Source organism: Lipotes vexillifer, unplaced genomic scaffold (assembly GCF_000442215.2).
Source record: "Lipotes vexillifer unplaced genomic scaffold, Lipotes_vexillifer_v1.1 scaffold384, whole genome shotgun sequence".
Taxonomy (NCBI): Eukaryota; Metazoa; Chordata; class Mammalia; order Artiodactyla; family Lipotidae; genus Lipotes; species Lipotes vexillifer.
The window spans coordinates 3,443,647-3,470,116 of record NW_006793498.1 but is presented as its reverse complement, the minus strand read 5'-3'; the positions used below and the strand labels follow the sequence as shown (position 1 = coordinate 3,470,116).

At 39.6% G+C, this 26,470-nt stretch overlaps 1 protein-coding gene across 1 annotated transcript in view; it reads left to right on the top strand.

Annotated features, from left to right (window-relative positions):
• Positions 1 to 10,994: 10,994 nt before the first annotated feature.
• Positions 10,995 to 26,470, top strand: part of LRRC63 (leucine rich repeat containing 63) — a 41,640-nt gene continuing 26,164 nt past the window's right edge. The window contains exons 1-4 of the mRNA XM_007466471.1: positions 10,995 to 11,079; positions 17,733 to 18,410; positions 18,888 to 18,956; positions 22,090 to 22,250. Coding sequence (XP_007466533.1) covers positions 10,995 to 11,079; positions 17,733 to 18,410; positions 18,888 to 18,956; positions 22,090 to 22,250 — 993 coding nt within the window. The remainder of the gene's footprint in view (positions 11,080 to 17,732; positions 18,411 to 18,887; positions 18,957 to 22,089; positions 22,251 to 26,470) is intronic.

Here is a 26,470-nt window from a genome sequence, read left to right as displayed (position 1 = left end):
TCAATCTACTTTCATCATTATAGACTTACATACAAGTGTACTTGAAAACAGCCTTCTGAAATCTAACCTGTTCATAAGTAGAAAAGAGGTTCTAGATTTTCATTCATCCATCCAACAAATACTTATTAGACCAATATCTGGTCTAAAACCTGAATACTTCGTTTGTGCTACAGGTGATAGAGAAAACAAAAGATGTGTCAAATATCTGATTAAAACATTCCAGAGGCTCCATGAAAAGTCAAAGATTTTCCCAAATGACATTAAAAATATGATTAAATATTCTAAACTTCTGACACAGTAGATATGCCTAATTAAACATTTTTCTTGCAGTAGGATCTTGAACTACTCTGTGGCTTCACCTATATACTCTCAAAGAAATGGATGAGGTGGAGTGAGGTGGAAAATATACCAGACCACAAGTCAAGAGATCCTGGATCAAAATTTGGCTGTTTCAACTTGTGTGGCCAGATGAAGCCAGTACAGGTAGGTGATAAAGAGCACATGCTCTGGAGTTACAAAGGTCTGGGTTCCTAACTTGGTTCCTAGGTTTATTGTCTTTGTGCCTTTGGACAAGCTTCTTAATCCCTGTAAGCCTGTTTTTTCATCAGAACGGGAAAAGTAAACAGCACTCACAGCCTAGCATAGTTACAGGGTATACAGGAAGTGATGCATGGAGAGCACTTAGCATAATGACCAATATACAAGATATGAACCAAAAGTAAGTCATATTTAATAATTTTTATTATAGTTACTATTATTATTAGTCACCATTCTGTGCTTCGTTTTACATAACTGTAAAATGAGGGGCATCAGCTAGACCAGAATTTCTCGAACATGAATAAATATCTGGAAAAATTATCCGAAACGCCCAAAGTTGTCTTTATTTCTATTACATGAGCAAACATAAAACTTGGCATAAACTGCTAATGCCATCAGAGCCTAAGTATAAATCCAAAATCAGGTTAAATTCAAAACAACAATAACAACAAAACCAAATTAAGTTATTTTAATGAGGATACTGGTGATTTTCTGGAATTAAATCGCCTTGTGAACATGGCGCTGATCCCCCATTGTGCGAGTTCTTCTGTGTTCACCGTCCAGGTTGTCTACTGTGTTCTGCTCAGTTATCCCACTTCGCTTTCTTTGAACAACTGCAGGCTTCAGTGACATCATTTGGCCTTCACTTTGCATGAACTCATGAATTACTTGGAGCTGGTTCTTTTTCATTAGCTCTTGAAAATTAAGGGAGGAAGTTGGTCTCAATTCTAGATACATCTCTTAATGCAGATCCCCGTGGATTCCCAGCTCCAAATCTTTCAGTAGCTCTCTGCCTGTCAAAATCCTGACGTTTAAGTCTCTCCCAGACTTACATTTGCAGCCTTACCTACCCATCTTCTCTCTAGTCAAACTAGGTTACCTTTTGCCATAGGCTGTCGGTGTCCCTTCAAAACTCATATGTTAAAACCTAATCCCCAGGGTGATGGTATCTGGAGGTGAGGCCTTTGGGTGGAGCTCCCATGAATGGGATTAGTGCCCTTTTAAAAGAGATCCCAGAGAGCTCCCTTGCCCCTTCCATCATGTAAGGACACAGCGGAAGACAGCCATCTATGGAACAGGAAACGGGCCTCACGAGACATCGAATCTGCTGGTGCCTTGAACTTAGACTTCCCAGCTCCCAGCACTGTGAGAAATAAATGTTTATTAGGCACCAGTCTATGGTAATTTTGTTATAGCAGCCGGAACAGACAAAGACACTTGCAAAATATTCTTTTAGAATTTGCTGAGATTTTCCTTATGGCCAAGTAAGCATCAATCTTGGTCAATATTTCTTGTGTACTGAAGAGACTGTGTGTTCTCTGGTTATTGGATACAGTTATCTATATACGTCTATCAGATCAAACTTATCAATTGGGTTATTCAAATTTTCTATATCCTTAGTACTCTTTTGTTTGCTTGATGTCTCAGTTACTGAGAGACGTGTTTTTAAAAAATCCCCATTTTAGAAAGGAATGTGTCAATAACATCTCCTTGTAATTTTGTCCATTTTTGTTTCATGTATTTAGAAGTTACGTTGTTAGGTGCAGACAGTCTCATGTTGTCATGTCATCTTGATGAGTCATTTCCTTGCATCCTAAAAAAATAAGTCCATGAGAGCCTACTTTGTCCAATATTCGTATATTTCTTGCCCAGCCTTATGGTCAACTTCCTTGACACTTCAATGGCTAAGGTGTAGATTTTCTAGCTCCAGAGGATGGTTCTCAGTTTTGAGGCTCTCAACTTTATTCAGGGTGTTTTGATTCAGTTCTCTGCCCACTGCAGACTAGAGAGCTCATCTTTACTTCCTGTGTCAGTGGTACAATCCCAGTGCCTGGCCCCTAAAACTTCACGTCGGATACCCCTGTGGAGTACCATGGCTTCACCTCGACCTTACTTCACTGCCATTAAATTTTTTTGTATCAACACCTGGGATCTCCCTTTCTGTTCATCTCATACATATTTTATCTTACATTTTTATGTATTTGAAGCGGGTAGAAGGCTGTCCACATCAGCATTAACAGCCACATAGACTGAAAGTCCTATCACTGATTTCTAACCAATGAAACAAACTACACATGCTCAAGCATAAAATAACTTTATGAATATACATATATATATGTATATATATATATATATATATATATATAAATATAAATTTTTGGGAAGGGCACAAGTTACATTTCAGTTTAATTTAGCAACAAAGAAAGTCACTGTTATATGTAATTATAATAATAATGATCAGGAGTGTAGCCTTTTCTTTATACTATTAGATTCTGGAATTATCACTGGGAAAAAATGATAGTTGACATTTATTGAGCATTTTCAATACTCCAAGCACTGTATTAAAGCACTTTGAGGACATTCTCATTTAATTTTCACAACAGTTCTATGTAGGGTAGGCGCCATTACTGTCCCAATTTTACAGATGTGGACATTAATAGTTAGAGGGTTGAGAAACTTGACCAAAGTCTTACAACTAGTAAATGGTGGAGACAGTACTCAAACCATGCCTGTTTGGTTTTAGGGCCCAAATATGTAACCACTTTATGTCTCATCTTAAATAGCTGAGGTAGACAAACTGGATACATTAGGTATCTATACTATACAAAGATTCCCTTCAAAATCACCAGGGGGAATAATAAATACTAAAATGTAAAAATAGGCAAGAGACTAGAATAAGTCATTTATAATAGAAAACATTCAGTAATAAACAGAGGAAACGATGTTTAAGCTCATTAATAATCAAATGCTAATTAAAATAAGATGTTATTTCCCACCTATTAGAATAGCAAAGCTTAAAAAATTGACTAATTCCCAGGATCAGTTAGAATGAAGGGAAATAAACACTTACACACAGCTGATAGGTGCGTAAATCAGGATTTCTAGAAGAAAAATAGGGAGACTTCCCTGGTGGCACAGTGCTTAAGAATCCATCTGCCAATGCAGGGGACACGGGTTCGAGCCCTGGTCCAGGAAGATCCCACATGCCGCGGAGCAACTAAGCCCGTGCACCACAACTACTGAGCCTGTGCTCTAGAGCCTGCGCGCCACAACTACTGAGCCCACGTGCCACAGCTACTGAAGCTCACGCACCTAGAGCCCCTGCTCCACAACAAGAGAAGCCACCACGATAAGAAGCCCGCGCACCGCAACGAAGAGTAGACCCCACTCGCCGCAACTAGAGAAAGCCCACGCGCAGCAATGAAGACCCAACGCAGCCAAAAATAAATAAAAATCTTGAGGATATTTAAAAAAACAAAGAAAAAAACCCACTCTGCATCAAGTCTAGTCCTCAGGTGTGGGTCTAAAAATCACAGCTGCTCTAATTCATTACAGCTCGTCTTACACTACAAGATTAGCAAAACCGGCCATTCTGGTTCCTAACTAACTAATTCCTACTAAGCAAATGGTGACAAGCCGGATTTGTTATACTTGTGGTTCCACCTTCAGTCACTATGGTCTATCAGCTTAGCTCCTCACTGACCCCATAAGTCCCTTTTCCATTCACTAGGGACATCAAGTGCCTCACAACCATGTACTGAGAAGAAGCAGAGAGTGTGAGGATGAGATGCTTTTCTCCTCCCAAAAGGGATCACCTGGGCAAAGTGATATGAGAAGGTACAACTCCTCTGGATGCAAATCCTTTTCCATGCCAGGAGTCTGGGTTTGGGAAGTGGGTGTTGGGGAAGAAGGGGATGGTCTGGTTTCCTTATTTCCTACTGAAAGAAGGGGTGACTAGAGGTATCTCCTTACGCGTCTCCTTATGGGTCTGATTCGGGGGGTGGGTAGTGTGGGGTTCGTGGGTGCAAGGAAGGTACCCCACCAGCAATGGCATGTGAGGTCTCCATGATTCAGGATGAGGTACCATCTGATGAAAAGCAGGAGCACAGACTTACTCTCATGCTATTTGGTGGTTTGCATGCAAATCTCATAGTTACTGAACCTCTTCTTTAAAGCAAGTCTTAAGCAGAGCCATATTAATATGTCAAACAGATAAAAGGGTAGTTGCTCTGCTTGGAACTGCGGTGGAGGGAAGAGCAAAGCCCCGTGATCTGTCTTCCCCACGGCTCCCGAATAGAGCTGGACACCGTATCTCTTCCATTGGAGGGTATTACTTCACCTAGAATAACTGGCAGAGGAAATGAAGGAACAGGGTGAGAAAAGAAACAGTGTCCTGGGATTTACTAAGTTCAATCCTGATATAATCTCCAACATCAAAACATAAGGGTGGGGCTTCCCTGGTGGCGCAGTGGTTGAGAGTCCGCCTGCCGATGCAGGGGACGCGGGTTCGTGCCCCGGTCCGGGAAGATCCCACGTGCCACGGAGCGGCTGGGCCCGTGAGCCATGGCCGCTGAGCCTGCGCGTCCGGAGCCTGTGCTCCGCAACGGGAGAGGCCACAACAGTGAGAGGCCCGCGTACCGCAAAAAAAACAAAAAAAAACATAAGGGTGGGGGGATTGAGACTGTTGTAACTCTTGAAGAACTGTCAAAAGCATACTAAACTCACTGTGTGACACTGAAACAAAAGTGATGGTTCTGTTAGTCCGGTTGTGGTTTTAAGAAATGTGAGTTCTTCACCAGCACGGAGAATATAAAGCACCACGACATGTGCAGGCAACCTGTGCTCTTCCCCACCTGTCATCCCCAGGCCTCACTACACTTAGGACTATCAGCATAAAGCAGAGTAAGTTTGAAAAGCAAATCCACCGTATTTACTGTTTAAGATCATAAATTGCTATTTGCCTTAGAATGACGAGTAAGTCATTACAAAGCATTTCTGCTTACCTATGGTTCTACATGCTAGAGGTCTTTTTTTTTTTTTTTTTTTTTTTTTTTTTTTTTTTTTTTTTTTTTTGCCGTACGCGGGCCTCTCACTGTTGTGGCCTCTCCCGTTGCGGAGCACAGGCTCCAGACGTGCAGGCTCACGGGCCCAGCCGCTCCGCGGCATGTGGGATCTTCCCGGACCGCGGCACGAACCCGTGTCCCCTGCATCGGCAGGCAGACTCTCAACCACTGCGCCACCAGGGAAGCCCTAGAGGTCTTTTTTGAGGACTGAACAGAAGGCATGCAGCCCCTATACCTCCTGGGTATGGCACATGCTCCTTGTAAGTTTAGGACTAAATCCTAGCTGGTCCCAAGGACTCAGTAGATTATTCTCCCAAAGTCCAGTGAGCACTTTAGAAAAAAACTGAGAAAAATTATATGCTTTCAGAACATCTTTCCTTCTAGCAATTCTGAGGAGGGTCACACTGCAGCCTTTTGGCCTTTTCCACTTTTATTTGGCTCACCAGCTGGCCTGGAGGACGCCGAGAACAAGGCAGCTTTCATCCTTGGGTCACAGGTTGACATTCATCATGGATTCGGTCCAGCTCAATCAATGCTGACAGCAGCTCACGGACTCAACTCACGTGAATGACACAGGTCAAGGTCTCTTTACTCACATCACTGCACTTGGACATTTTCAGGCATGAGCTGTCCCATGGCTCCTCTGCGGCCCAGAGGGATATAAGGACCAGTGACAGAATGTAGGGACCTGCCCTGGAGCATGTGCTGCATTTGTTCACAATCTGAGAGGTGCAGATCTCTTTCATCAACATACCAGAGACGTTAGCAAACTAAGTGTGATACTTTATGGATAAATGCCCAGGATTCACCCTTCAACCCTCCAAATACTTTGGTTAACAACAGCTATAATCACATAAAGCAGGGACAACGCAGATAGGAAATCTGAGTTATTTGTTTTTAACAGCTAGCATCTAATAAGGACTCACCTGTACCCAGCATGAACCTAAGTCCTTGACCTAGATTCTCTCTCTAAATCCTCACAACATCCTGAGTCAGGTACCATTTTACCCCAGTTTTACAGGTGAAGAAACCACAGGGGCTTTAACAGGTTGAGTAGCTGGTCCAAGGGCACAGAGCTATCAAGTAGCGGCCAGGGATTTGAACCCAGCCAAGCTGAGCTATGCTGCCTTGGATTGACATATGATGCAGGTAATAGAATTTTCAGTTAACATGAGAACTGTGGAGTAAGATAAAACATAAAATCAACACTTAGACCAGTGCCTTCCATATGGTAAGTAACCACCATTGACATTTCATCACTCACAGCATGAAAGGCAATGTTGCTTAGTCAACCTAACATTAAGGAAACAAGTATTATTTACCCTTTTTTGGTGAAGGACACAATTATACAATATACACAGATATCTAGTATCAGCTGGGCGCAGACAGTCTAAAACAATCACTAAAACTAAGGAAATACAGAACTGTTCCTAAGTGTTCGGGGTAGTGTGAATACATAACAGTATTCTATCCGAGCAACATAATAAAAAAATGTTAAAAAATTAAAAAACCTCAAGTAGTCATAAAGACTGAAAAGATTTAAAATTTCATTTTAATGTCTAAAATTATAAAGCCTCAAATGAATCATTACATGTTGTTTTAATAAAGTTTAAAGTTTAGCACCTAGCAAAGAGCCTTACACACAGGTTCCAATAAATCATTCTGGAACGAATGGCTGAATTCATGAATATGCTTTTATAACAGACAGACATTGTTCTTTCACTACGTTTGGGAATTTTTCTTAATTCTATGATGCAGGTTGCATGACCTTTCCTTATAAATAATGATTTTTCTGAAAAAAATCCCAGGACTATCATCATGAAAGACAAAAAGAAAAAAACTAAATAACCGGCCTCCAAATAATTAAGAACAGAAACGAAGTTTTTGCCTTTGCAATGAGATAGGACAGGTAAAAAGAAAAGCAGGTTCTTCAAAATATCTTTATTAACATTTAAGAAAATATAAAATTGTTCTCTATGCAGCAGCATGAAAACACATGAAATAAAAGTATACATTTAAGCCACTGTGACTAGTGAAAAGACATTTTTCAGTATATATATAAGAAAACAGGTAAACTCAGATCAAGAAAATACCTCTTTCTCAAAAGCTTTTCGTGCCTTGGTTTACCCTGGGGACTCGACAGTTTATTCAATGTGCTCTCAAAAATAACTGTTTTTTTTTAAAGAACTTCTAAAAAACTAATATGAGCACAAAAATACAGATCACTGCAGTTATTTCCATAAAGTAAAATGCTAAATTAAATCTACCCTGACCAAACTATTTTGTAAACCTCCATCCTGTTTAAAAGGAAAACAAACAAACAGAGAGGTATATAGAAAATAGTTTTTCTATATATAGATTTCCAGCAACAGTTTCTACACCATTCCAACAGAGCTGTGTCCTTTCACCAATAGCAAATCTGAGATTCCCCAAGTACTCCCCACTCGTTAGGAAAATCAATAGCATTACCTGCAGGGTGCGTAGGGTTGCTTGTGCATAAGGCTTTTATCTCATTTTAGCAACATTAATAAAAAACAAAAAAAACCCGCTGAATGTATACAACCTTGGCGCTCACCATTACTGTGGCCTCCTTAATACAGTCTGCTAAAAGTGCTGTGGTTCAGTTTGACAAGCTTCATCACACAGCTAATGCGACAAACAAAAAGGATGACTGTACTGTATATCAGGTGAAGGAGACCCTTAAAATCAGAGGGAGTTGTATTATTTAAAGAGACATGATTATTTTTAAAAAAGAAAAGGAGATTGAGGTAGCAATATTTCCCCCCCAAATTTAAAAATTAATAAATTAAATAAAAATAATAAAAGAATCCAAACTGAATGTGATGTACTTTCTAAATCCGGCCTGCACTTGTACATAATTTCCATAGATGAAGCAAGTAATCTGTGTTAGAAAAACTGATATATGCATATGAAACACACCAAGCCATGAATTTAATTTTCATAATCACGATCTCATTTACCTAAATGTTTGCTGCTAAGTGACAAAAGTAGTAAGTAGTGGAAGACAAAATAGTCACACCTAAGGAGGTTACATATTAAACAGCCCTAGTTTCTGCCTGCTATTTGCTAGAAGAAATCTGCAGGGAATGAAGCCTGATGCCTGATTCCATGTGTGACAAAGCATTTTAAAGAAAACTATTGATAAGTGCATCGCTTTGATTTTGACTATGCAATACTGAGTACAAATTTTAAAGGCCAAGCATTGGTCAGTAAAACTGAATCCCAGTAGTTCTCACGGTTCAAACAACTTTTAAGAGGATAGGAACCTGACTCAATTTATCTATTGGAACATAAATATTTTTCATGGTTAAAAATATAAACATTTTTCACACTTACAAAATATGCACAACAAATATTACTTGAGACAAAACCTAGCAAACAGATCTGCCTATTGTCAACTTTCTTAGCTTTCTGAGAAGCTAATTAATCTATGCAGTGGATTAAAAGTGGAATAAATTCATAGTGTTGAGCAGCAGCTTAATTGGGACATAGTTATCTTACAAGGAAAAGAAACCACATACAAAGGAAAACAAGGTGCAGAATATTTCCCAGAGCCTGATGAAATACTTTTTTACTTTTCCACCTTTTTCACTGACTGTTTAAAAATATATGCTTGTTCCTAAGGAGAAAAAGGAAGACTTGGTTAGGGAGTAAATCTTGAAAGACCCCAAAGTTACAAAGATTTACACAAAAGTCTCATCTTCCAACAACTGTACTAAAGTTCCTACACTTGTACTTACAAAATAAAGCAAAACAAAACAAAACACAAGACTGGAAGGTAGCTCCAACTACTTCACTTTCTGAGCTGGGATTTACACACCTACCTAATGAGTTTTCTCTCTCGCACTTTCTCCATCAAATCTCCAGAGAAACACATGCGCATACATGCAAGCACACACGATGTATCGACCACTGTACGTACAGGTTCATCAACAACATGACACAGGACACAAGTCACAACACGATAGTCAGAACAAATAACTAGGGCAGTGAGAAATGGGTTTCTTTTAAAGCTTTCTTGGATCCTTAATGCCCCTATGCCTACACATTTCCTATTCATCCAGGCACTTTAAAGGATCAGAAAGACAAAACAGGTTGCATTAAAGGAAGAGAAACAAAACAGAATGTTCGCTATTCGGGGGCCCTGTAAAATCCGGGACCCGGCTGCACAGAAGTGCAGCATGAAAGAATGCCAGCCCGGACCCTAGACACCCGAGTTAAGCACCTTGCAAGCGAGGAAAGTAAATACATAATAGTGGTCATTGTCATTAAGGATAAAAACAGTAATAACGATTGTCACCACGGGGTTCCGTACAGCAGGTGCACGTGGAGCGAGCTTCTTCTGCAGCCCGGCACAGCGGCTGGGCAAAGCGAATGGCCTCGGCGCGCGCCGCCCGGTGGGGCGGGACCCGCTGCGCAGAGCTCCGCAGGTGGGTGCGCTCCCCGCCCGGCCCCGCCCTCCCCCTGCGCCTGCGCATCCGGCGGCCAGGACGCGTTTATCGGCTTCCGGTTGCTAGGGCCTGTCTCCTTGGCCTCGGGTTGCACCTGTCGGTTGGGTGAGGGTGGCCTGGGTGCTTTCTTTCCGGACAGCATACACCGCGGGAAGACCTGCGACCTCACTTGACCTTAACCTGCCTAAATTCCCAGGAAGAGGAGATAAAAAAAGGAAAAGCTGATTGTTTTAAGAAGCAGCTGATTGCCCTAAAGGAGAGCTTACGAGTCCAACGTTTCCAAGCATCTCTTCCAATAATAAGAACGGAAAATTACAGGCATCAAGTGGGACGTACTACCAGGAAGCGTACCTTGAGTGCTTGTGTGCAAGTCATCCTGGGGGGATAAAGCGGCCCATTTGTGCAGCTCCAGAGCGTACCCGTCTAGACTGTCAACGGAATAGTGATGTCCCAGGCACTTTGATATTGTCCCGACTAAGCACACATATTTGGTTCTATCTTCTGGCATCATTTCTGAAACAGTACTAATTGGGACCGCGATCCTGGAAAATCTCATTATAATGAAGACCATTTTATTTTTGGGTTAAATAGTTATGGCCCAAGTGTAGTGGTTGAAATTAAAAATAAGTCATTATTACAGAAAGGAAACAACTTATTTGTGAAGAGTTAGGTATTGTGGGTCTTCAGAGGCCATGGAAGGACTTCCTCACCTTTTTGACCAAAAACTCTTTCCAAATTTATAAACTGATAATATTTTGGAGGTAGAAAAAAATGAGGGTCAGTTCTACTGTTCTGGAAAATCAGTATTTACTAGCTGAAATAACACTGACTGAACTTTTTGCTAACGTGAAATTTTAGAATGATCCTGATTGGTAATAGTATATGTATTTTAAAATTTTGTATTAATTATAAACGTAAATTTTATTTAGATTCTTTCTAGAAGTTTTAAGAAATTATTTTCTGCCCCTCTTTTCCTTTTATAGGAATTCTGCTTGAACCCAGTATAGTATCAGTGCAGAACAAGATTCATTAGGATGTAATCTGCATTCGAATGAATTATTTTTCAGCAACAAATTCAAACATATTCAAAAACTTTTCAATTCTCAATCAATACCTGTGAAAAACAGTGCTTATTAGTAAAATGCAAAACCATCCACAACTTCTTAGAAGACCCTTACCTCCAAATCTCCCTAAGCTGTCTTTATGTCAGAAGAAAGCCCATGCAGGTATGTGCATTACTCAGATGTTTATTTTTTACAGAAGTTTCTCAACCTGCACAGCTCAGAATCACGATAAGGACACTCACTAATAACCAGCAACTTACAAATGTTTGTTGTAAGATGGTAACATCCAATTCATTTCTACAAGTACAGTTTATCCTCATCATTTGTGGATTCTGTAGGAGTGGATTTACCTTACTGCTAGAATCTATTTGTAACCCCCCAATCAGTACACTGTACTATATTTTGTCTTTTTAGCTCCAAAATATACCATGAAGAACACTTCGGAGCAGTATATGGAGCTCTTTCTCAGTCCTTTTATAATAGTGAAACTGTGCAGGAGGTGGGTATATATGATAATTCTCAGACACATGCAGGGCATTGAAAACACACATGTTCCCAGCTGAGGTCAAAGAAAGATATGGCTGTGCCTTCTTGTTTTAGCTCTCATATTATAAATAACTGCCCTTTTCCTGGTCTAGTCAGTGCCATGTTTTCTGAATTCTGTACTTTTTGTTGGTGATTTAACAGTCTAAAATCGCCCATAAGTATAGTACAAGAAGGCTGTGATGTGCCTTATGGAGAAAATATATGCCTTAGAGAAGCTTCCTTCAGGCCTGAGTTACAGTGTTGTTGGCTGAGAGTTCAATGTCAATGAATGAACAATCTATATTAAATAAAGCGTCTTTAAATAGAAGCACATATAAAACAAGGTTATGTATTGATTGGCTGCTGATAATGTTGAGACCAGAGGCTTGGAGGAACCTAACCCCGTATTCTCCCAAGAAGTAATGGTTCAGTGTTGGATAACTCAGCGCTCACTGAGACTACAGAACAGAACTGCCACAAATCATGAGAACTGAGTGTACTTATAAGCACAGTGCTAAGAATTGGAGATATAATAGTGAGCAAAACCAAGTCTGCCACTCCTCTTTCTTAGTCACCCTCTGGTGGGATCCAATGATCATACAACTAAATGTAAAATTACCCGTGATAAGTGCTGTGAAGTAAAGATGAGCCACTTTTATGATTATAACTTTATATAATACCCTTAATCCTCTATTTCTGTATATGGTATTTATTAACTCCTTACTTATAAGCAATGGTAAAATTAGCATATTTCCTCTTCTTTCCCCTTTTCAGTCTCCTCTACCCCCTGATTTTAGTTGATTATATTCATTATTTTAGTGTCGACATTTATACTGTTAAAATGTGCCTAGGCTAACTTGATTTACAATGCTAAATCATTACCTTTTGATCCATGGCTATTAAAGATGTGTGAATCAACATACCTATGTTACATCCAATTTCCTCTCTCACTTTCCCTACCAACTTTTGTTATATCATTTCTACATTTCTATAATGGTCTACATTTCTGCATTTACAATCTGTTCTGTAATAATAATACCCACAGTTATGTAGATATACTGCTCACTACTAGTTCTTTGGCTGTAGTTTTTCCGTTTATCTTTTGGTTGAAGTTTATCCTCTAGTACAGAGTTTCTCACTCTTGCTATTTTGGGCTGGATAATTCTCTTTTGTGGGGGGCTCTCCTGCTTTTGGCAACATGGAGATTCAATGACCTTAACTATTAGTAATCCTGTGTCTCCAAAGGTTCTTGGCAGAGTGCTTTGCATATAGTAGATGTTCAAAATACTCGTTGAATAAATGAATGAATACTTAAAGTGACCGAAATACAATTTATAAAAATGAATATTCAAACACTGAAATAAAAACCTGAAATAAATACCTGCAGTTTGCATACAATGCTAAATGCTGTAGGGAATGAATGACACGATTGATGTGGTCCCTGCCTTTCAGGACCTTTCAAGAACTTTAGTTCAACTCTAAAGATGAGATACACATACAGTAAGTACCTTAAATAATAATACACAGGGCATAGAATTTATGCCCAATTAATGGTACAGACAGTAGTACTTTGTAAATGTGAGAAACCCTGGGGCAGGAATGGGGTGGGAACTAAGACTTGAGGAATTAGTGAAAGTGAAATGAAATACGTTTAATTATAGAGGAGACCCGTGTAGTTTTTGATGGCAGAGGAATCTATTGGAAAAGTGGAATTTTAACGTACTAGAAGAAAAAGAAAAGAAATCATGGGGATGGGGAAATGTATCAAAAAATAGGGGAGTCTATGGGCTCCCCTGGTGGCGCAGTGGTTGAGAGTCTGCCTGCCGATGCAGGGGACGCGGGTTCGTGCCCCGGTCTGGGAGGATCCCACATGCCTCGGAGTGGCTGGGCCCATGAGCCATGGCCGCTGAGCCTGCGCGTCCGGAGCCTGTGCCCTGCAACGGGAGAGGCCACAACAGTGAGAGGCCCGCGTACCGCAAAAAAAAAAAAAAAAAGGGAAGTCCAAATTGAGAAGACAGATATCATCTTCATTGGGCAGATTTCCCTAAGCACCTCTTCTCTCTGCACCCAGTCAGAGTGCTTACCTTTATGGTCCCAGAGTATCCCCTATCTACCCCCTTACTGAGCTCTTATTCTCTAGTGTAACTGTTTACCTGCCTAGTTTCTATATTAAATCATGAGATCTTTGATGGTAGTAAGGTTTGTGCTGTGTGATTGTACCCTCAGCACTATGTGTACAGCTAGCACATGGGAGGTGTTAAATGTTTGTTTAATTAAGTAATGAGAACAGTAAGTATGGGTTGTGTTAATCAAGAAGGATGGATTGTATAAGGTTTAAGGTAGACTTTGGAAAAGGAAAATGATTTAAATTGGTTGGTAAGAGAAAGTATTCCACGCCTTGTGAGTAACAAAAGAAACTCAGGTCTACCTAAAAAAAGAAGAGTGTCAGAGAAGGATAAGTGATCTCACTTGATCTAATAGGTAAGTCTCTGTTCTAAGCAAGAATAGCATCGATGTACTGGGTGATTAGAGCACAAGGATAAATGGAACGAATGACGGCGGTGTAATAAGGAATGGAGAGAAGAATTGGGACTATTCTCTTAAAAGATACTTGCCATACCCATTAGGCGGTGTAGTGTTTATTGAAAGTAGACTTAGATTTGCTGTAAATGTATATTGCAAACTCTAGGGCAACCACTTAAAAAAAATTTATAAGTATAAGTGATATGCTAAGAAAGGAATGAAACTGAAGGAAAGAAACTGACTCATAAAATTCTCACCTAAAACCAGAAAAGACAGAAAAAGAATGGAAGATTTCAAAAAGACAAAGAAGTAAAACAACTGCAATGAATAGAAAACTTTACAAATGTGGTAGATGTTAAGCCAACGATGTCAGTAATTCGTTAAAACGTGAATGGTCTAAGTGTGCCAGTTAAATGATAGAAACTGTCAGAGTAGATAAAAGACAAGAGCTAATTATATACTGTCTGCAAGAAACTTCCTTTAAATATAAAAACACAGATAGATTAAATGTAAAGGGAGAAAGATACATCATACTAACACCAATCAAAAGAAAGCTGGAAGTGTATATATGTCAATGCTACTCTCTCACTTCGTCCCAGCTTCCCATCCTCCGCCCTCCACCCCTGCCACAGTGTCCTCAAGTCCATTCTCTATGTCTGTGTCTTTATTCCTGTCCCGCCCTTAGGTTCATCAGAACCATTTTTGTTTTTAGGTTCCATATATATGTGTTAACATACAGTAATATCTTTTTCTGACTTCCTTCACTCTGTATGACAGACTCAAGGTCCACCCACCTCGCTACAAATAACTCAATTTCATTTCTTTTTATGGCTGAGTAATATTCCATTGTATATATGTGCCACATCTTTACCTATTCATCTGTCGATGGACACTTAGGTTGCTTCCATGTCCTGGCTATTGTAAATAGTGCCGCAGTGAACGTTGTGGTACATGTCTCTTTTTGAATTATGGCTTTCTCAGGGTATATGCCCGGTAGTGGGATTGCTGGGTCACATGGTAGTTCTCTTTTTAGTTTTTGAAGGAACCTCCATACTGCTCTCCATAGTGGCTGTATCAATTTACATTCCCACCAACAGTGCAGGAGGGTTCCCTTTTCTCCACACCCTCTCCAGCATTTATTGTTTGTAGATTTTTTGATGGTAGCCATTCTGATTGGTGTGAGGTGATACCTCATTGTACTTTTGATTTGCATTTCTCTAATGTTTAGTGATGTTGAGCATCCTCTCATGTGTTTGTTGGCAATCTGTAAAATATATAGCTAGTGGGAAGCAGCTACATAACACAGGGAGTTCAGCTCGGTGCTATGTGACCTAGATGGGTGGGAGGGAGACACAAGAGGGAGGGGATATGGCGATATATGTATACGTATAGCTGATTCACTTTGTTATACAGCAGAAACGAACACAACATTGTAAAGCAGTTATACTCCAATAAAGATGTAAAAAAAAAAAAAAGCTGGAGTAGCTATGTTCATTGGCTTGTTTTCTTATTGTTGAGTTGAAGAACTCTTTATTTTGGATGCAAGTCCTTTATCAGATGTGTGTGTTGCAAATATTTTCTCTCAGTGCATGGCTTGTCTTTTTGTTCTTTTAAGAATGTCTCTCGCAGAGTGGAAGTTTTTAATTTTAATGAAGTCCAACTTAACCATATTTTCTTTCATGGATTGTTGTTCTGGTGTCATATCTAAAAAGTCATTCTGAATAGCACATTCAATACTATTCAATACTCTGTAATGACCTATATGGGAAAATAATCTAAAAAAAAACAGAGTGGATAGATGTGTATGTATAACTGACTCACTTTGCTGTACAGCAGAAATGAACACAACATTGTAAATCAACTATACTCCAGTAAAAAAATTAATTAAGAAAAAAAGTCATTGCCACACCTAACATCACCTAGATTTTGCTCATGTTACGTTTTGTTTTAATATGAGAGAGAGAGAAGGGAAAGTTGAAGATGGTGGTGTGACCATTTTAGGGAATGAGCTATAGCTTTGATAAGCTCCATATAAGCAGGAAGCAAACATTATCCTTCTACTACTGCCCTTTAAACTCACATGGCGCACATCTCTCTACCAAGGCTTTCGTAGTCACTTTCATCTATTAGCCTTGTCTCATTTTTAGACATTAAACAAGTCCAATCTAAATCAATACTTTCATCTAGCATGCAATTAAACCTTGCCCTTTCTCCCAGCTCAGACTAGGTCTGCTAATTTTTAGATAAGCCGAGGGAAACAGGGGCATGGTAAATTCTTCCACCTTGCTCTTTCACTTCTCTTCCCCAACTCATAGTTTCTGGTATCTTCATAGGTGTGGCTAGGAGTGGGAATGAGTTAAGGAGTTAAGAGTGAAGGTGAGAATCAGTCATCGTCTCTGTACCCCCCTGAAATGCCAGAAGGTAGAGGTCAAGTAGATTCAAGGATCCTCTTGCCTCACACAAGTTGCGACACAGCGATGGGAGGGCCAATACATTTCTGTTACTCTGTAGGTATAAGGGGGTTGGGGGAACCATAGCAGGGAGTGGTGAGATGTTATCTTCTCCTTGTGGCATACACTCCTGTTCTCTGCAGATGGTTCTCTGAGAATCCCCCTCACTTGGTCTGAGGTCGGGGTAAATCCTCCTCTACCCACCACAAGGAGGGGAAGATGAGAGGAACACAGAGCACGCCAATAGCTCGGTTCAGAAGAAATCCTCTCTGCGAGTGCAGATCAACCTCTAGCCATCTCTCATATATAGACAACAGTTGAGAGTTGGGCTTGTTTTGGCCATCTCTTTGCAAATCTTGCCTTAATGAATCTCTTATCTTCTCATCAGAATGCTGAGGTCCTCAGCATTTATTGTACTCAACTGAGACGATAGACAAAAATGTTATTTAACATTCTGTCACAGAAGAAACAGAAAGTACAATTTGATATAGTGAGGTCCCTAAGAATGCAGGCACAGTGCATTTTCTGAACCTAAGAGAGATAAGAATACTTCTGGTTGTAACCTGAGTGAACTCGTGGTACCTTGTAGCCAGTATCAGCATGTTATCATGTTCCAAAGCCATCTTGGTCTGATATCTGGCTTTGAAAAGAAATGTAAATCTTTGCTCAAAGAAGTTTCAAATGAGGAAGCGATAATGATAAATAGCCAAACTTCACTGAGTCTTTTTTTTTTTTTTTTTTTTTTTTTTTTTTTTTTTTTTTTTTTGCGTTACGCCGGCCTCTCACCGCTGTGGCCTCTCCCGTTGCGGAGCACAGGCTCCGGACGCGCAGGCTCAGCGGCCATGGCTCACGGGCCCAGCCGCTCCGCGACACGTGGGATCTTCCCGGACCGGGGCACGAACCCGTGTCCCCTGCATTTGCAGGCGGACTCTTAACCACTGCGCCACCAGGGAAGCCCTTCACTGAGTCATTTTTACCTCTCCATATTGCCAGAGTTTTCTGTGGCAACTGCTCAAAAATCTCCCTTTATGTCCTACTCGTCATCCATTCTGTTCTTCCAGGAGTAGCCCCCTAGTCTTTCTAAATCTAATACAATTTAGCCTTCCTGATTCTCCGATTGTTCATGCAAACTTTATCCCAGTAAGGTAAGCAAAAGTCCTGATGGCTGAGTGAGTGTATACTGAAACGTTTTTATAAGGTGAGAGAGGGTGAGTGGATAAAGAAAAGCTATGAATGCTGAGACGTTAATAGTTCTGCCCCTGACACCTTGATAAACATAATCTAATTCTGCTTTATTTTTTTCTTTTTCTGGTTTAGGAAAGACTGGTGAAACTAAGCTGCCACGTGTACGGTTCACTCCAGATAAAACCGCTTCATTTGAAAGAGATAAAACTGGTTTTCCTGATGTCCCAAGAGATCAGTCACAACCCCCTGTTAATATTCAAAATCTCTTTCTTGATCATCGTGTACAAGAAAGAGTGACTACTATTTCAACAACCACAAAATCTTCTAAGCATGTCTATTGGCACATTCCAGAGACTGCTACTGGTTCCATATTTTTTCCCAAGTGTCGTTCAGCTTCAAGTCGAGCTTTTGGGAAAGAAACAAGCAAGGTGGAAAGTTCCAGAAAATCAGAAGAGCCATTAAAAATAACAAATACTTATGCTAACATTTTAAAAGAGATTCTGATTCTCTCCTCAGAGTTCTCCAAACTACCAAGTGCCCCTTCTTCAGTGCCCACCCCCAAACTCAAGGAAGTGCATTCTGACCAGTTTTTACAAAGGAGCAGTACCTATACTTTTAAGCAGCCCCTGTTACGTTTAAGTGCAACAGTGCCAATCCCTGTACCGAGGACTATACCTGTTAAAGCTGAAAGTCAGCAGTCTGACCGTTTACAATGTCGTACGGTGACACTAAATATTAATGATTTTCCAGGTCCCATTTTCATACCGACGCCAGTTTTACCAAGGAAACCTCTAAGACAGTCTGTGATAGGTAAATCCAGTCTGAACATGGTCTGTAATAATGGGGTCAAGTAGAGCAAAAGGGAGAGAAGGCAGCTAAGCATGTGGTGGTTCCCCCTTGGGTCTGCAGAATGGGATGGTGGGATCCCTTTTCACCTGTACATTTAATATATGGGGCAGAATGCAGTAGCAGAAATCCTGATCTTGCAGGTCTGCCAAGGGCAAACTGGGAACTCCACCCAGATGGTGGTGATGGGAACCAGATAAAGCAGTTCAAAGGATCAGAAAAACTCATATAAAGGAGCGGTGTGAATGAATAGTCATCCGTAAGGTGGTCTAGATGAACTCTAGAAGCAGAATGCCGGTGCTCATGGATGCCTTCATGGGCACTTTTCCATGGATAACCTCAATTCGTTAAAAGATGAACAATTATAATGAAGTCATAATACCCTCCACATGAATTTTCACACGAATTTAAACATTATCCTATTTTTAATTATTTTCCTAGAAAGTCGTGTAACAGAATATGAACATGTAGAAAGTGTCCCAAAGCAAAGCATGCTGAGCGTATGTGAAGGTAAATGCTAGGTTTATATCATTCTTTTAAAAATTGTATATATGATTATCTCTCCATAAAAGTATTTGTGATTTTGTGTGTTTGTGTATATGTGTGTGATTCACACATATGTCCCACTTCATTTTCCATTCCTTAAGCTATTTACTCAGCAACTATTTTTAGAGTGTTGACTATAAACCCAACTTTGTACTGATGTTGGGAACATAAAAGATGGAGTATTCTTAAACTGGATGGGGAAGGTAGACATGCAATCATGACAGTTAACTGCTTGCCATGTGCCAGCACTGTTTTAAGTGCTCTGACCTTAGTTACCTAGCAGAAACAAATGAAAAATCATCTTTAAAGAAAGATTACATCATCCTACATCTCACACTATTTCTATAAACAATTTCACAAATACAGTGTGTAGTAAACAATTCACAATTATCAGGTACACAAAGAAAAACAAAATGAATGAAAACTAGCAGAAATAATAAGCAGTAGAAACATACCACAGGAGTTCCAGCTATTAGAATGATCAGATTCAGATTTTTAAATAACCTAATGACTTTTGGTTCTAGCCAAGATTGAGTAGCTTGTATTGGACAAACCCTCCCACCAAAATGTTATTAAAGCTGCCCACAAATATATAAAATAACCATTGAAGTTACTGGAGAGTAACCCTTGCAAGCATGACTTGAGTGGTTACCATCTCTGAAATAAGCTGAATTAGCTGTACATTTACCTTGGCTTTTGCTTGAGGGGATTTGTGGTGTTGGAGAACAGGGCACAGGTAGAAAGACGGTGATAGTTTTACTGGATTGAGGAGATAGCAGTCAGACTTCAGAGTTGACAAGGTAGCTGGGATAGAGGGGTAATATATCAGAGAGGAGAGAACTGAATTCAAATATCTGCATACAAACTCCCTTAAGAGCGTTGGCTGATTTCTAAGCTGGGAATGTACAGGACAATACGCTAAGAAACACAGCAGAAAACATCATCTGAGATGCTAAGGAAGTGAGCCTAGATTTTAACAGTTGCACAGAAAACAATTATTGGAGTTCAAGCTCTGCTGAAATGAAGGGGCCTTGGTAAACACACTGGGCTTTCAGCTGCAGACCCAGAAGACCTATGCCTTGGGAATAAGAATGATGCTCTAGGAGAAAGGACAAAACTAAAATAGGTTATCCCCTACAAAACTCAAAACCAATCCTTGATAAATCAAAGTGGTACTTCCTGCCTAGTCAAAGAAAACCTAACACTTACTAGAAACAGATAATATTGTCCAGACCCTTTAAAATTTTCATTCACAATGTCCAGCATTAAACTTAAAAATCACAAGGCATCCTAAAAACAGGATAAAAGGTCTGGAAACCAGTAGAAAGAGGCAAAAGAAAGAGAACCATAGGATCAGATATTGGAGTTTTCAAACAAGGATTTTAAAATAACTATGATTACTATGTTGAAGAAAATTAAAAGTTGAAGAATTTTATCAGAGAACTGGAATTTCTGCTTTTTAAAAATTAGGGTCATATAAAATTTTAGAACAGAAAAAGTAATATAACAAATTAATGATTCACAGATGTGTTTAGTAGGAGATTATACACAGAAGAACACTCCAGCCATAAAACTTTCTCTTTTTTCCCCAGTTGTATTGAGATACAATTCACATGCAACTCTGTATAAAGTTAAGGTATACAACATAATGATTTGATACATGAATATACAGTATGGTGAAATGATTACCACAATAAATTCAGTTAATACCCATCACCTGACAACTTTTTCTTGCGACAAGAAATTTTAGGCTTCACTCTCTCAGAAACTTTCAAATATACACTGTAGTATCATTAACTACAGCAACCATAAGACTTTCTGAGCACACTACCCTTTCAGCAGTTCCCTATCCCTGTCTGTGACATAAATTAACCACTGGGTCTCCTCCATATCATAGGCCTAAACAAGTCATGTTACCATTTCTGACTTAGGGAGTTTATTCCACTCCGGTGTTTCCCTCTTTGAAAAGTTCCCAGGTAAGTTTAAGCATCCTGAGATCCTTCAGAGATCTGTCAGGGAATTTCTAACCACCTCTGCACCTCCATCTCCCTCCTTTTCACTCAAAAATCAACTGCTTGAGCTTAGCCCATAAGTGTGGATGGGCAGGAAGCAGGCCACAGACTTAATTCTTAACTCATTCTCCATTCCTCTTGCTCCATTCCCCCCCACAAGACAAGGAATCTCCATATCACATCATACATCTTTCTTCATTCTGTGGTTAACTTTCACATCGATTGACCTGAAATGGGCACAAAGGCCTGTTTTAGAAATTAACAACTGAACATAGTTTTCTTTGGTCTAGGATGCCTCGTTTCTTCTCATTGAAGCAATGGTATAAGGATTACTGAGATGATAAAATATGTTGCAGCAAGTAATACAGCAAGAATGGCTGGGAGTGTAAAATATATTTCAAAATATTTTCCTGCCACACCTGGGTGTGTGCTTGAACAGGCCATTTTTGACAAAACGTGAAACCCACAAGGGTTGTGATAAAGTAAATGTAGGTGGTCGCTGTTTGGCTACTCCTGAGTTGTCAGCTTCCCCCCCCCCCCTTTCTTGTGTGAGGTCTTTAAACTGAGGGAAGAGCTTAGTTACATAGGGTATTTGAATCATGCATCAATGCGATATTAAAGCAAAAAGCAAGATTTCTCCTTGGGATATGATCTCTATCTGAGATATGCTTATAGGATATCCTTTATTCATTTTGTGAAGAAAGGAGTTGTTTATGTAATTCATCATAAAATAAGATGTTTTTACATACAGCACAAGACTCAGACTGATGGAATCTAAATTACTGAGGTAGAAATCTATGAGCTTATGGTTTTCTTTTGGGAAGAAAAGTTTGCTCTCTAATATTAGTCTGCTAGCTAATATTAAAATGTTTGGCCAACAGAACCAACTGAGGTTGGGTGGATGGAGGTTATAGGGAATCTCCAACATGAGGTTGGGTGGGTGAAAGTTCTGGGGAATCTCTTGCAAAGGAGGCATCCAGGTAACCTATTTATGATGACTTACTGTTATCATAACATGAATACCTTTTAACTTTCGCTCTAAGTGATGACTCATTTACGTTTCCTGTCTTGTTTTGTTTATTTAGGTGGCATTAAATCTAGAAAAATCGAAACCTCAGTGGCACATATGGTACATGGTGAAGGTTTTAAGGCTGTTGTGGCAGCACGCTATGAAACAGTAACAGCCGTGACCAAGCTGGCCATAGTAAACTGTCAAATTCATGGAAGAAATGCACTTAACCTTAAGGTATACTACCTCTTCTCAATGGCGATTTCCTGTTGTATTATCGGTCATTTTTGTTTCAGGTTTCCTAACTTAGGTTATTCTCCATGGTACTGAAGGAACAACAGAAAGTGGTGGTGGTTGAGGGAGTGATGGCGTTGTATAGTAACAAAACTTTTGTGGGCTATTGAAGTTAACTTGGTATCACTCCAAACTAGATGTTTTAAATTTAGGATGCCGATCGTAATCTTCATGGTAACCACTCCTAAGAAACTATCTTAAAAGTGTACACAAAAGGGAATGAGAAAGGAATCAACATGACAGATTACAAAAAATTAATTAAACACCAAGGAGGCAGTAATGTAGGAAACGTGGAATAACAACAACAAAAATTCCAGAAAAGGCAAAACTATGGTGACAGTAAATAGATCAGTGGTTGTAAGGGATTTTGGAGGGAGGGAGGGAAGGATGAATAGGAGGAGCACAGGGGATTTTTAGGGCAGTGAAATTATTCTGTATGATACTGTCATAATGGACACATTTCATTATACATCTGTCAAGACCCATAGAATATACAACAAAAAGTCTGAACTCTAACATAATTTACGGATTTATGTTGATAATGATGTGCTAATGTTAGTCCATTGATTGTGACAAATATACTGGTGTGTGAGATGTTGATGTCGGGAGATGTACTGGATATGTGTGGGGAAGGGGTATGTGGAAAAGAAAGATCTCAAATAAGTAACCTAACTTTGCACTTTAAGGAACTTGAATAAAAGAGCAAACTACACCCAAAATTAGCAGAAAGAAGGAAATAAAGATTAGAACGGAGATAAATGAAACAGAGGATAGAAAAGCAACAGAGAGAATCAATGAAACCAAAAGTTAGTTCTTTGAAAAGACTGACAAAGTTGACCTTTGGCTAGACTAAGAAAAAAAAGAGAGAAGGTCCAAATAAGTAAAATCAGAAATGAAAATGGAAACATTTCTACTGGCTTCACAGAAGCAGAAAGGATTATAGGAGAATACTATGAACAGCTGCATGCCTGCAAATTAAATATCCTAGATGAAATGAAACATTTTCTAGAAAAACATAAATTACCAAAACTGACTCAACAACAAATAGAAATTTGAGCAGACCTATAAAAAGTAAAGAGATTGAATAAATAATCAAAACCTCCCAACAAAGAACAGTGCAGGTCCAGATAGCTTCATGGGTGAATTCTGCTAATCGTTTAAAGAAAAAGGAACATATATACTTCTCTAAATCTTCCAGAAAATAAAAGAGGAAGGAACACCACCCAATTCCACTGTTGTGCTGGTGGAGGGGGCGGGAATCCCACATCACCCAACAGTTCTTGGACACCAGCTGGGTGTCCTACAATTCAACTCAATTCTGACGCTATCTACCCAGAGATAACACCAGATTCCACAGGTAAAGTGCTCAGTCCCATAAGACTGCTCTACACTTCAGACGCAGGCCAATCACAAGCCCAGGTGGTTACCTGTGATTCTGACCAACCAGCTACAGACTGGAGGTTCCAAGGACCCCCTCCAACTCAGGATGCCAATCACAAGTTGTTACCTATAGTTCTGATTGACTGGCTATAAATCAGAAATTCCCACGACCCCTCCTGATTAATTTGCTAGAGTGGCTCACAGAACTCAGGAAAGCTATTTACTTACTTGATTACTGGTTTATTACAAAGGATATTAAGGGATGTGAATCAACAGTTATATGAAGAAAAACACAGGACATGGTATGAGGAAAGGGTGTGGAGACCCTACACCCTCTCCAGGTGCTACTCTCCCCAAATCTCCACGTGTTCACCGACCTGGAAGCTCTCCAAATCCTGTCCTTCTGGTTTTTATGGAGGTTTCATTAATAGTATAATTGATTAAATCATTGGCCACTGCTGATTGAGCTCAGTCTTCAATCCCTTTCCCTCTTCAGAGGTGAGGGGATTGAAAGTTCCAACCTTCTAATCACATGGTTGGTTCTTCTGACACCCAGCCCCTTTCAAAAGTCACCTCACCAACATAAATCCAGTTGTGGTGGAAAGCGGTTTGTTATGAATAACAAGACACCCATTTCGCCTTTATGGTTCTGAAGCAATTTCAGGAACTGAAGATAAGAGAATAAGTATTATGACAAAAGATGCTCCCATTGCTCTTATTGTCCAGGAAATTCCAAGGGTTTGGGGAGCTGGTAGTGAGGAACCATGGATAAAGTCCAACTATATATGAGAAATATATTTTGGTCATTCAGATGACCAAATATATTTTTTAACAAGTAAAAATATCAACAACATATAACACATTTTATGCTATCAGTATAACCCAGATACCAAGGGAAGATAAAGACACCACAAGAAAACTACAGATCAATATCCTTTGTTAATTAATAAATAAACTTGCTAAATCCATGATAGGATTAAGAAAAAAAAGAAACTCTAAATACCAAATTCAAAATTTAAAAAGGGGAAACCACCACATTTCCTACAGACATTAAAATAGAAAATAATGAAATAATAAGAACAACATTTTCCCAATAAATGCAACAACTGTGATGAAACGGAAACATTTTTTGAAAAACACAACTTGCTGAAACAGGCACAACAAGGACCAGAACATCAGAATAGTCTTACACCTGTAAAAACCTAATTGAAATTTTAATTAAGAACCTTCACGCAGAGAAAGCTCCAGGCACAAACAGCCTCACTGGTGATTCTATCAAACAATGAAGAAGGAAATAATATCAGTTTCCTTCAGAAATCAGACGGGGAAGAACACTTGCTAACTCATTGTTTGATGCCTGTGTAACTCTCCTACTATCTCTTCAGATACTGCTCCTGTCTCATTCCTTTTGTCCTCTTCTTATCAGACTCCAGCTACATGTATCTCAGGCCTTTTCATCTTGTCCCATATATCCCTTACTCTCTTCCTATATCCCTTTTACTCTCTGTGCTTTATTCTGAGCATTTTCTTCTTAACTAAATTCTGGTTCATTCATTCGCTTTTCAGCTTTGTGAAATCTGCTGTTAAACCCTTTATCAAGTCCTTAATTTTGGTTGGTTTCTTTTATAATCTAATTTCTTTGAACTTTAAATTCTTTATCTTATAATTTGATTTTTCGAGCCTATTAATCACAGTTAACTTTTTTTTTGTTTAACACATCTGACGTATCCAAAATATGGACCTTCCATGGGCCTATTTCTATTGTCTATCATTTCTCTTGATTTTTGTCCAAGTATTATCTTTCTGCATGTCTTTTTATTTTTGATTGCATGATAGATGTTGTGTAGAAATAGGCCATAGATAATGTTATATTCTTCCAAAATTTTTTTACTGTTGCTTCTGACAGGCAAAGAGGCTAGGGGATGTTCATCTTAATCTAATCAAAATCAGCTGGTTTAATGCTGGACTTTAATTTTTGTAGAGATTTCCTGTTAAACTTCTTTCCTAAGGCTGTAGCCTTTTAGCCACCTCATATCAAGTCTGAAGTCCCTTCTCCTTGGGAAGCCCTGAATTCCAATTTTTGTCTCCCTAGCCCTGTGAGACTGGCTATAGCTCGCCACCACAGCTTTGGATTAGGCAAATGACTTCTGGAGAAAAATAGTGTTGAGTGCTGTGTTTAACACCCTGAGATTCCCTTCTTTCTGGAATTTTGGCTTCTTAAGACCTAGCTACTTTAGTCATTCTCCAAGCCTTTGTTGTGTTGTGTTTGTTTCCCTTTTTGGTTTTAGTTGAAGGGCTGGTTTGAAACAAGGCTGTTGCCCATTAGTATAAGTGAAAAAATCAGATTATCTGGTTTTGAAGTGAATTACTTTATTTATTTATTTCTTTTTTAATAAATTTATTTATTTGATTTATTTATTTTTGGCTGCATTGGGTCTTCACTGCTGCACACAGGTTTTCTCTAGTTGCGGCGAGCGGGGCCTACTCTTCGTTGCAGTGCATGGGCTTCTCATTGTGGTGGCTTCTCTTGTTTCAGAACACGGGCTCTAGGCTCACAGGCTTCAGTAGTTGTGGTGCATGGGCTCAGTAGTTGTGGCTCGTGGGCTCTAGAGCATAGGCTCAGTAGTTGTGGTGTATGGGCTTAGTTGCTCTGCGGCATGTGGGATCTCCCCAGTCCAGGGCTTGAACCTGTGTCCCCTGCATTGGCAGGTGGACTCTTAGCCACTGTGCCACCAGGGAATTCCCAAAGTGAATTACTTTAAATCAGAGGTTGGCAAGGTTTT